Raw genomic sequence first — 12,804 nt, 5'->3', positions numbered from 1 at the left:
TCCACACACCGACTACCCCAAGTCCCTTCCTCTTCCGTCATCTCTGAACTCTTACTGCGTCCTGCTTCTCTGTCAACCGTTCCATATTTGCAGATGCTCTACACATCCCACTGGAAGACCACTGAGCAAGGGAATTATGAACCCTGACCCTAGAGCTCTGTCACTTAAGATATTGTGTGACTTTAGGTCAATGAGTTGACCTTTTTGAGCCTTATTTCTTCATCTGTGAATCAGAAATATCAACCTATCTCTATAAAACACATGGGAGAGCCCACAGCATACACTGTGTGTGTGTGTGCGCGTGCGTATGTGTGTGTGTGTGTGTGTGTGTGTGTGTGTCCCTCGTTCCACCCTCTACCTTTACTTCATCATGTCAATGGGTAGGGTCTGCTTATGTCCCACTCCTTCCTTCTGCACACAGTACATTTCCTTTACTTGGCAACATGCTTTTTAATTTTGATTTTTAAAATTATATTTATTTATTCGACTCCTGTATGTGTGTTGTGGGGGTTATACAAGCCATGGTGTGCATCTGGAGATCACAACACAGCTATATTGAGTCAGTTCTCTCCTTCTACCACATGGGTGTCAGGGATAAAACTCAGGTCGTCAGACTTGGCTGCAAGCACCTTTACCTGCGGAGCCATCTTGCTGGCCCAACTTGATATTAGCTTTTCAGCGATATCAGTTTCTTCTTCCACAACACATAGTTCTTTATCCTGAATCTTACATAAATGTCCCATTGGTTTAGGGCATCAGACAGGAGCGCCCGGAGCGTCACGGGTACTGAATGCTGAGCTCCCCTGTGCTCACCTCACTTTCATCCACGTCTCTCCCAGTGACATCCACAGCTGCCGTTCCTCTGCCTTGACTGTGTAATTTAAGAAATCAACTGTGTCTTTCGTCAACAGTGGGCTGAGTACCGAACTGGCCAGCTCAGGGCCACCAGTTGCCTGGACCACCTGGGTGGAGAACAAATGTTTTTAGCAAGGCAATGATTACTTGTATACTCATGAAATCTATACACGAAAATCAATTCCAAAACGAAGCACTGTTTCCATATGTTTAAATTAAAACTTGAAGTATGACATATTATATTATGTATTATCCAGAATAAGGGCCCATTAATAAATAAAGTTAGTAGTTTGAGGACGTCATAGCATCTACATACTGGCTATAAGCATCTATTTCTTTCCCAGCAAAATACTAATAAGGGCAGCATAGACACCCTACTCCTTATTTGCTGATGTAACCATCTGTTATTTTAAAAACATCAATTACAAATGGCAAGTCTATTATGCCAACGTTGAAGACTATGGGTCTAAAATGAACACTATTGAAGGTGAGAGAAAGAAGCCTCAGTCAGCAGTTCAGGCTATGCCTGTCGAGATGTATAAAACCAAAAAGGACCTGAGGGGAGGGGGGGAGAGAGACAACAGGGGGGAGATAAGAGGGGAGAGGGAGAAGAGAGGGGAGGCAGGGGCAGAGGAGAGGGGAGGGCCAATGATAAGTGGTAACCCCACTCCCAGAATTCAATTCCAGTATATTCCCCTGATATGATATGGACACTCTAATGGCCAATGGGAAACAGGTGCACATTCCAATAGGCAAGCCTGTGCTAGCATGAAGCACCACACTCTCCTCTCAGGAGCCATGTCCGGGTTGAGGAAGGCCCGTCATCTAGCAGACAGGCTAGCTAGAGACTTTGTTAGGCTCTGGCCTCCTCAGAGATGTGCTGTAGGAAGAAAGGGTTTGTTTTGTTCTTTCGAATGGCTCTAGGCTAAGATATCTCTCTGGTCAGGGGCTCTGAGGACGCCATGCTGCTTTGTGCCTCTGGAAACACAGGATTTTCTAGTTCCCCTTCAAGACCCTTCCTCCGTCACCCAGAATTCAACTCTGCGATACATCTCTTGGGAACTCCTAAATGCCAGCATGACTCTAAAACAGGGCTTTGCCTGGTGCCTGCTGTCCTCAGTCTCTACACAGTACTGACACACTACATGACACCATAAAGCTTGGTTTTCAATTTCCTTCGGTGCAACTGACTTTAAATTGCAGGAGACACATTTGAGGACTCTGAGCTGAAAACCGAGAAGAAAAGCTGGGGTATGGAAGCTTTGCGCCGACTCTTCCACAGACAGAACAGCATGCACTGTCGTTTCTGTTGTGTTTTGTGCTTTGGGGTTTTATTTTAAGACAAGCTCTCTCTTTGCAGTCTACCCTGATCTTTCACTTTCTGTGTAGCCCACTCTGTCCTCAAATTCACAGCAATGTCCTCTTGCCTCAGGGTCCCCTGTGCTGGAAGCACCAGTGTGAGCCAACATGGGCGGCTCGATTCTTTCTTGGCTCATTGTTTTAGATTTCTGAAACACAGTCTTATCATGTAACTCAGGCTAGCCTCAAACTCACTCTTTACTGCAGCCATGAGAGCGCTTGGACAGCAGGCATGTACACCAGCATGCCCAGCTCTGGCACTGAGCCTGTAGCCTGAGGCCTTATAAGCACTGACAGCAAACATTCAAAGATGACTACAGGAGAGAAGGAGCAGAGTGCTGGGCCCTTTGGGTTGACAGAGGGGATATTACAGGCTGTGATTTCCTGTGAAGAAATTCGGCAGGCATGCACACACGAACACACCAAGGTACCGTGTGTGTGCCACGTGGCACTAGGAACTTGAAGAAGAGAGACTTGCAAGCAAGACACCCAACACTGACTGCTAGCCCTGGATAAACAGCTATTCTAATGTGCACACGCGTGTGTTATGTCCCCAGCCATAAGTGAGGTATGTGTCCCTTTTAAACTCTCAGACTTCACATTCGCAGAGTTTACACACAAGTTAAGAAAGACAGGACCCACATAAGGTAGTCAAAGAAACCCACTTAAGTAACTCAGACCCTTGGGTGGAAGATACTGAGATTGCTTTGTTTCATTCATAAATGCTCACCATATTTAGTGGAGTAAACAAAAAATGAACCAGATCCGAAGCACTCGGGTTTTGAATATGGGACTTCAGCTTGGCCTGTGACAGTAAGAAAACAAATACATCACCACAACATGATCACCCCAAGGGTGGACGCTCAAAGAGCTGTCTAATGCAGACCCGGAAGGAGATTTCTTTCTTCACACTTCTCCTTAGAGGAACTCCATCAGCATGGAGTGAATGAGGGGACAGAGAGCTGAGAAATACTGCTTTTTAAGCTAAGTCTCTTTGACATGCATGCCTTCCAATCTGATGCTGCAATGAAAGGCCAATCAAAACACACACCCACAAATCTACAGGGACAGCTGTATCTCTTGATTTAATTTTCAGGAACATTTGGCTAGACTTTGATCTTCTCCATCTGCTTCTTCTCTTATATATAAATAAAGCACACCTACCAGAAGGTTGAATCCATGTTTAAACTTCTGGAAACAGTCAACAAACTCATCAGGAGGTGGCGGTTTTGCCCTCAGTGTTAAAACGCCCTCTAAAGAAATAAAAAAGAGCGGGGGACGAATGAGAACAGACCCACAAGGAAGTTTGTTAAATAAATTCATTATGAAGATCCTAAGTTTGAATGGGTTCCTCTTCTCTTAGACCCTCTCAGTGACTCACTGAATTCTATAAATGTGACTCGAAGCCTTCCTATGTCCCAGGAATTCTTGCGATCATTCTAAAGGCTATAAAATTGAGTAAGTGATAAGCCCTGCTTTTAATGGCCCTGAAAAATAACAGAGGAAATGAATCATATGTTTAACAGGTGTAGCATCTAAGTGCTACGACAGGAGAGTATACTGCTTGGGAAATGGGGAACATGACAACCAGAAAGTGTTTTTTAAGAAACATTTTTTTTTTTTTGGTTTCTCTGTTCTCCCCGAATTTGCTTTGTAGACCACGTTGCTCTCAAACCCACCAAGATCAGCCTGAGCCTAGCTTGGATGCTGGAATAAAAGGCATATGTCAAGTAACTTTTAAGAAGGGATTTGAAAAGTTCTTCCCACCTCCCCCAAGTTTGTGGAAATAACATGCTAAGATTAAAACAACGTCTGGAGTAACAGAGAAATTGGGTGTCCACAAAACAAGCAACATAAACCCAGAGGAATGTGTGTGAGAGGGGACCTTTGGTTTAGATTGTGGGTGACCTTGAATGACAAGGTAAGAAGTGACATTTCAATCAACAGTTCACAGAACTACTTACACTTCGGGGCAGAAGTGTGAGAACTCTAGAACACCGTGAAGGGTGTCCTATTGGCCGTGGGCACACCTGTAACCCCTCGACTTGAGGGGTGGAGCCTGACGGACCAGGAGTTCAAGGTCATCCTTGGCTTTACAGCAACTTTGAGACCGGCTGAGTGAGAGAGACCCTCTCTTAAAGGTTGGTTTATTGATTAACTGATTGAGTGATTGATAGGTTGACTGGTTCTCCTAACAGTACAGAAGACTAGGGGGATGAAAACTGCTCTCAAGCCGTCTCAACAAGGATGACAGTTTCAACTTGAAGCCAACTATGAGAATGGGAAAACTACGTACAGACGGAATTGGGAAAATAAGTCAAAGTAGTTGTATGCTGGGGAAAGAAGACACAGAGGCTTGGTTTCTGAGCTTGGATAACCCGGAGTAGAGCATGCTCCATTCAGCAAACAGAAGAGGGAAGCTTGAAACATCACAGAACACTTCATTCAGAATGAGTGGAGGAGAGGAACATCTAAGCATCTACACCCAGGACAACACTGAAAGCTGAACACTCTTACTATACAGACAGGGGCTGCAGGAGGATTTGAAGTCAGCTCTAATGAACGAGACATGAGCTGACTACTCCTTTATACATTCAATTTGTGCCTTTTGTCAGAGGTAATATAAACACTACCCTTACATTTATACTTTTATACACTCAAAGCCATTCGTTTTCATTTAGTATTATTATTTTTTGTGACAAGGTCTGATATCCCAGGCTGTCCTATATAACTAAGAATAATCCTCCTGCATCAACTTACTGAGTGCTGGGATTGCTGGCCCAGTTTCTAGGGCATTTTAACATTGGCGGTTCAGCACCACGCTTCAAGATTGCTTCTATGTAACTCTGAATGTGAATGAGCAACTGGGGGTTTTGCAATATGATTCGAATCCATTCGTATTGTAAAATGCTCAGATGGAAGAAGTCAATTTTTCATGTTAAAAAAGGTTACATATTTTCAATAAAAGAACTCTACAGAAAAGATCAGTGTTATGAACAGAAACTCACTTTTAACTACCTTCGAAAACTGTAGATGGGTGTGGCTACCGTCCAATCTCAGTCACATGACTTAAAGGCACAGTCAGCTTGAAACAAACATGAGCCCTTCCCTCTCCACTTGAACCTCCAATGATGCCCAAAGCTACAGGACCTTGGTCCAAGATCAGGACCTGGGACGCAAGCTCACCTAGTCCTGTATTTCTCATGGCCTAAGAGTAAGGTACCTTACTCACCTGTGCTTCGAGTAAGGAAGCTCAAGAGTAAGGAAGTCCTCACTCACTGTGGGTCTGATAACCCCAGTGATAAGCCCAGTGGGGTCTGACAGCCTTAGACTGGGAAGCCCACTCACCATGAGTCTGACAGCCTTAGACTGGGAAGCCCATTCGCCATGAGTCTGACAGCCTTAGACTGGGGAAGCCCATTCACTCCTAAGTCTGACAGCCTTAGACTGGGGAAGCCCATTCTGACAGCCTTAGACTGGGGAAGCCCATTCACCCCTAAGTCTGACAGCCTTAGACTGGGGAAGCCCATTCACTCCTAAGTCTGACAGCCTTAGACTGGGGAAGCCCATTCACTCCTAAGTCTGACAGCCTTAGACTGGGGAAGCCCATTCACCATGAGTCTGACAGCCTTAGACTGGGGAAGTCCATTCACTCCTAAGTCTAACAGCCTTAGACTGGGGAAGCCCATTCACCCCTAAGTCTGACAGCCTTAGACTGGGGAAGCCCATTCACTCCTAAGTCTGACAGCCTTAGACTGGGGAAGCCCATTCACTCCTAAGTCTGACAGCCTTAGACTGGGGAAGCCCTCTCACCCGCTTGCCCACTCACCTCCAGGTCCTTTCCTTTTACTTTTCTTGCTTTTCTTCCTTTTAGAAAGCTCAGAAAATGCTTCAGCTGCTTTTTGGAGCTTTGTGATAAAAAACTCGATGTCATCCAAAATATGGTTTAAGATTTGCTGGAATTAGAAATAACAGGACAAGATATAAAACAAAGGGGAAAAAAACACCCTAATTTTGCTCTAGCTGTTAGCTAGAGTGTAAGGGAGAGAAGCTTTAGAAGAGAAAAATGATCACTTTCATGTAGTCAATCACTAATTCTAAGAAAACATTACACACACACACACACACACACACACAGACACACACACACACACAGATATCATTGCTATATACATATTCCCACACATACAAAGCTGGGGGTAGGATTCAGAGAAACATTTTGCTAGCAGAGCACAGGGTATTTTTGTTTTGCGATATTTGTCCTGTAAAGTCTCTGACAAAGGTACTGCATGCCCATTATAGGATGCCCTGAGAACCTAAAACACACAGCCCACATACACCAAAGGTATCAGGATGACCGCATCCCAGAGCAGACAAACGCATGCTAGCGACCTCTTCGGTTATCTTTTATACTTCTCTTTCAGCTTTCTCTAGTCTGAAATGAAGGACTCTTCATATTATAAGACTATAAAGTAGCATTTGATAAAACTTTCACTATAATATAGTGTGATAAAATATTAAATTCTAGAGCTAGAGAGATGGCTCAGTGGTAAAGAGCACATTCTGCCTTTGTAGAATCTGAAACTCAGCACCTGGCATCCATGATGGGTGGCTCACAACCACCTAAACTGTAGCTCAAAACAAGTCCAAGGGTTCCAATAACCTCTTCTGACTTCCGTGAGAAACGCCTTCACACACACACAGAGACAGACAGAGACACAGAGAGAGAGAGACAGAGAGAGAGACACACAGAGAGAGAGAGACAGAGAGAGAGAGAGACAGAGAGAGAGAGAGAGAGAGAGAGAGAGACACACACACAGAGAACACACTCACACACACACACACATAGACAGAACACAGAGAGAGAGAGAGAGAGAGAGAGAACACACACACACACACACACACACACACACACACACACACACACACACATACACACACACTCAAAACCGATTAAGAATGAAAATCCTGGGCTGGAGAGATGGCTTGGTGGTTAAGAGCACCAACTGCTCTCCCACTGAGCAGGGACTGAGTTATTCAGATCCCAGGTCCCAGTAACCTGTGGCTCACAACCTTCTGGGATGGGATGCTCTCTTCTGAAATGTATGAAGACAACTGCAGTATACTCTTTTTAAAAAAAGAACTATTTGCAGTCCTGATTCTAATATGCCCTTATTTTGAAAAGTGAAAATCTTTTAAAAATTAATTCTAAATGTCAGACTCCTTCCAGTGATTTTTTTTCCCCTAAAGAACCTGGGAATGTATATACTTTAAACAGTAAATAAATCACACATTTGAAATGTAACAGACATAGCCGTTAACTGTCAATTACCCCTGCAAGTTAATTGCTCTAAAGAAGTGACAATAAATACAGCATTCTTCTTTATAAAGCATTAATATTTACACTTTAAATGATCACTTAACTTCTCCTTTTAAGGTATTCTAAAGTATGTTTTCTATTTTGACGAGGGTGTGGTGTGTGTGCGCGTGTGAGTGCGTATGTCCTCATTTGCATGTGAGTGGGCACATGTGTGAGGAGGTGCCTGCGGCTTCCCTTGCCTGTAGGTGTGTGTGTGCACATGTGTGTACCTGTGCAGACCCAGTACGGATGTCCTGAATCATCCCCCGTTCCTCTCCCACCTTCAACAATAAGGCAGAGCCGCTCAGTGGAACCTAGGACTTGCTTCTCTAATGGTTACTCTTCTAGCTAGTGATGGGCTGCCAACACCCATCTACTCTAGGGATGTGAACTCCAACCTCCGAGCTTTTGATGCAAGCTCTGCAGACACTGAGCCATCTCTCCAGCCGTAAAATATCTTAATAAACCCAAACGAGCAAACATTAAATGGTCTGTGTCTATGAATCACAGACCATTAAAAAAAAGCAAAACCAGACAGTTGGTTTTCCAGGTTCTTGGAAGTTCGGGTTCATTCCCTCTGCAACCTGGCCGAGTTGCCAGCGCTCTGTAGGAGGTAACATCTAGCTAAATACTAGGAAGGACGGACAAGGGGTTAAGGGAAAATTCAATTTTCAATACTGAACGCTGAGAAGAGGAAAATATAAATTTTGCGGACATTTTTGCCAATCCCTTTCATCCCGACGCTTTTGTTTCCCCCTCCTCACAAAGCAGAAGGGACCATGAGCAAAACCGGATTCGGGCAGCACTCACCACATCCCTGTCAATCCGGGCTGCCATCATCTCGGGCGTCTCCTCTTGCTCGTGGTACTGCCGGGGCTTCTCGACTGAAAAGAAAGGAGAATTGTGAGACTTTCTACGTTTGTTAATATCAATACAGAAATGAACACGAGAGACAATGAGGGAGGAATTCCAGTTGCTGAGCAGGGAGTTCGCTGGAATAAACAAGTCAAGGTGATACTTCATGGCCCCTGAGGTATGTCCTTGCCACGGGTACCAGGAGCACTGGGCACAGCTGGTGATTGGCCTGCCCACGTATCTAAGGTTCTAACCAGCTATGCCCCCTCCTTCCTGGAGGTAGTTATGTCCAGCAAGCCTTAGGAACCCCTTGTCTTCCCCCTCCTGAGCTTGAATTACAGACACTCACCATTATACCTGGGCATTGGGAATGGGATTTAGCTTCTCATGCTGATGTGGCAAGCACTGTACCAACTGAACCGTCTTCACAGCCTGGGTTGCTGGTCCCCCCACATTCCAACCCTGTGACTACCACAAAAGCGTTGCAGCTCTGAGAGTACAGTGATTTCTCAACGGCCGTTGTAAGTCAGCATAAAACCCACAAGCCTTTGGATCACTGCGCTTAAATCATATGCCTCGAGATAAAACACTGAATACGCGTCTCAGAGGCGTTCGCGATGTCAAGAAAGCTCCATTGTGAGTGCTAATCATGAGACCTCCATCACAGATGCCTTCCTGAGGTGAGTCAGTCAGCTCTATGGTAACATGGACAGCTGGGGCAATGTGTTTCAGAGTACATTAAGCGAAAAGGCATATGGCTTGGGCAGAGCACTATGAGGCTTAATGTGGAGAACTGCCGAAACATACTGCCCACTCGGAATCCCAATTTCTCCTTCATGCTAACACTGCCCAGACATGGAGCGCACGGGAAGAGAAAAGGGAATTGCTGGGCCACACAAAACTACATTTTTAACTCTAACTATTCAAGCTCATTAATCTGCATGAACAAAGCTTGACGGTTAGGGGCCGTTTTACAAGTGGCTGCTGCCTGTGTGGTACAGTGGTACCATGGAAGGCAGGGAAGTCAACTTGAAACCGCCATTAGGAACTCCAAAGGGGGTCACTCTGGAAGCTGAGGCAGGGGTGACCAGGCTAGCCTTGGCTACATACTGATGCCCCACAACATCCAGGGCTACACAGAAGGCTATGTCTCACAGGAGGAATCGGTGTCTCCGAGAGACCCCACAACATTGCCTGGGGCAAAGTGGGTTGGGGTCCCGGGAACTACTGCCAGCATTTTGTTGAACTCACTTTTGGAAGACAGGGTTACTCCACGTCAGAGTTAATGAAACCTCAGAGGGAGCACAGGGAGCCTCCTTTAGGACACCCCCAACTGAGACTCTCTGGCACTCACACAGAACTTTGTATACCAGGTCTTGAGTTCTGTCTGAACAATTAGAAGGCTAGAAGTCTATGTCACTGTAATTGTAACGGATGGCAATGCCAGGAACATTTTACACAAAATCTAGTAAGAGCTCAGGAATACCTGAGTATAAATTCTTTTATTGTACAACTGTATTAATTTCATATGCATTCCTACAATTCTATTGAGGATGTCTTTAACTTAGTATGCCTTCTCTTCATGTGAGGTCAGTGTTAATGTCTTCTCCTCATGTCAGGTCAGTGTTAATATGTCTTCTCCTCATGTCAGGTCAGTATTGACACCTCTCCAACACATACACAGAAGACAACAATAGCGGCGACTATCCAAACCCCCTCTGCCAGAACGATACCAAGGAAACCCACCTTGGGGTCACAATAAGCACAGATCACTATAAATCCTAGTCTTTTAAAAACCATGGTATTTACAGAGATAACTGGTTGAAACCGATGTAATTCCCAAAGCAAAAGCCACCAATGCTCTTTGACAGTGAGTCTTATGTCCCTGGGCTGACTGTGATCATAGTACGAGTGGCTTCTGTGGTCACAGAAACCTGTGTGACGTTGTGCCCACTTTACAGTTAAGGTCAAAGCATGGAAAAAGATGACCTTCCACGGTCACATGGATAGGCAGCGCCAGCTCTTATTTCAGGTCTCAAGTTTTAGCCCACGGGATTGAGAGTAACCATCACTAAAGACACCACGCGCTTCAGTTATACAGCACAGAAAAACCCAGCTCAAGTGTCTTCCCTACCTGTAGAATGTGTAGTTTCAGACAGGTGCCATTCAGGCTGTTAGGGGAGAGAAACTGAAAACAGTCTTGCCAGCGGTGAATCTACGAGTTACAGTGACCAATGTGACACCTAGCGTATTAGTCACGTCAACGTCACGCAGGTAGCCAGTCAGAAATGACTTCCATCCTCATAGAGTATCTACTAAATGGCTGGCATGAATTCTCATGGACAACCACTTTAACAGCAGTCCAGACTTAACTTTATAACCTCTAAGATTTAGCTCTTTAACGTGAACTCTGACCTAGAAATGAGCATGAGGATCTGAAAGGGTGAAAGACAGCATAACCCGAAGAGGATCCTCAGAAGGGTGAGGTCTGGGTACTTACAGTCACCCTGGTCAGCCGCCCAGGCAGACCAGGCTGCTACTCGACTCCTAACGTCCACCTGTGTGACGGTCCCTGGTGGCACAGGGGCAGGAGCTCTGGGAGGAGGAGGGATGCCAGGATCTGCTTTGGCAATCATCCTAAAAATGAAAAACAAATTGTCCAACAGGGCTGCTACCCTCTCCCCACTTCTCCTATCAATGGTTCTCACCACTGGTGCCATTTGCCCTTCAGCCTTAGAAGTAACTGTCAGGGAAATCAGGATTCCTAACCAACTCTACTGTGTCAGTAAGTTCCCGAGACACAGAAATACAGAAAAATTAAAATCCCTGGCAAACTACAGTGACTTTTTCTTTAGGTCACATGGTATTTGAAAAGCTTGTGGGCATATGGGGAGACCTTGGGTCATCTCCTAAAACACCACAATTTTTTTATAACTCTTGGGGACATCTAGGTCTGAGAAGCTATGTAGGAGAAGAGTTAACATGTGGAGAACCAAGATGGGGCAGACACGGGCTGGCTAGACAGCAAGACACTCTATGATCCAATCCCATCCACTAATGGCGTTCGGTGCTCTTACCTCAGGGCCTCCGGCCGCCTCTTCTGTTTCCCGCCTTTACTGTCACTGATAGCACTTTCAATATCTTCGCTAATTAGGTTTGCCTGAAAGGAGAGAGGAGTTATCGGGAAGGCCATTGGCTTGTCTGAGCTTTGATATAAAGATTAAGACAGGAAAAAAAATATAGTTTATATCCGTTGTCAGCGTCAGTAAGTGTCTTGGTGTAATACAGGTAGCAAGATGTTTTTAACATCAACCTTAAAAAAATATGACTCTGCTTTTTAATGATGTATTTTCTAATGATGGAACTAAAATGTGGATTTTTAAGGTCAATCTACCTCCAGGTTCCACTTAAACATTCCTCCCCAAGAGCCCACTAGAATAAGGCAAGTGCAGAAAGAACGCGGTCTCTGCTCTGTCAGAAAGGAGGGGTGTAAGAGAAGATGTGCAGGGCTGGTGGCTGCCTCCCCTTTTCCCTCCACAGGGAAACCTATTAGCTCACCAGACTATCGCCAGGCCCTACAGAGACCGCCAGAGCCTAATGCAAATCTACTCATACAGTTAGTGCCTGCTGTGTCCCTGAAGGAATGGGGCTTGAAGGCCAGGTTCCAGCCCTCAAATGGGAGACGGTGGAAGGAAGGAAGAGAAGACATTGGGCTGTGCTCTTATGGATGACACTGGGATTGCCAGATACTTCCCATCTCTCTCTTATCGCTTCCTGTTTCCCGTGAAGTGAACGGCAATTCTACCACACTTCCTACTGCTATGGACATTCCCAGCGCAGGCCCAAAGGCGATGTGCCAAATAGCCATGCACTGACGCCTCCAGAGCCATTAGGAAGCAGAGCTTTTCTCTTTATAAGTTTCTCAGCTCCATGCCTTGCCACAGCTCACACAGCTCTACATGCATAGGCTGACTCTCAAGTCTCCATCGGACCCATTGTGAAAACCACTTTATTTTTTTCCATTTCAGGTAAGAGTTGATTATCTGCCACCACAAACTTTCCCAACATTGTTCCAGCAAGACCCACGATTAGATTTTCTTGGGGATTCAAGTGGCTTTTGCAGATAAGGTGTTAAATTTTTCTTCGTTATGAAATTTATTTGTAGCCTGCAATTATCGCTGTAGATGAGGATGCTGCTCATGTATTTATCTTCTATTTTTGGGGCTCGTATGCTCTGTGTAATTATGTATATTTTTCTTAGATATATGAGTCATGTATTCTTTTACACTGGTGAGCGTAAAAATTCAGAATTGATGGGAGAGTTCAAGATCGTGTATTTTGAGAGAAAGTGTTGTGTGTGTGTGTGTATGTGTGTG

General features: G+C 45.1%; 1 protein-coding gene across 1 annotated transcript in view; it reads right to left on the bottom strand.

Moving 5' to 3' along the window:
- The window catches only part of Eps8 (epidermal growth factor receptor pathway substrate 8), a 63,858-nt gene that overhangs the window by 34,157 nt on the left and 16,897 nt on the right, over positions 1–12,804 (bottom strand). The window contains exons 6-12 of the mRNA XM_032905509.1: positions 11,506–11,588; positions 10,929–11,065; positions 8,384–8,457; positions 6,044–6,170; positions 3,379–3,467; positions 2,945–3,019; positions 814–962 (exon numbers count right to left, since the gene is read on the bottom strand). Coding sequence (XP_032761400.1) covers positions 814–962; positions 2,945–3,019; positions 3,379–3,467; positions 6,044–6,170; positions 8,384–8,457; positions 10,929–11,065; positions 11,506–11,588 — 734 coding nt within the window. The remainder of the gene's footprint in view (positions 1–813; positions 963–2,944; positions 3,020–3,378; positions 3,468–6,043; positions 6,171–8,383; positions 8,458–10,928; positions 11,066–11,505; positions 11,589–12,804) is intronic.

This window comes from Rattus rattus, chromosome 6 (genome assembly GCF_011064425.1).
Source record: "Rattus rattus isolate New Zealand chromosome 6, Rrattus_CSIRO_v1, whole genome shotgun sequence".
In the NCBI taxonomy this organism is placed as follows: Eukaryota; Metazoa; Chordata; class Mammalia; order Rodentia; family Muridae; genus Rattus; species Rattus rattus.
Note: the sequence above shows the minus strand (reverse complement) of the source record. Positions and strands in the feature narration are given on the sequence as shown.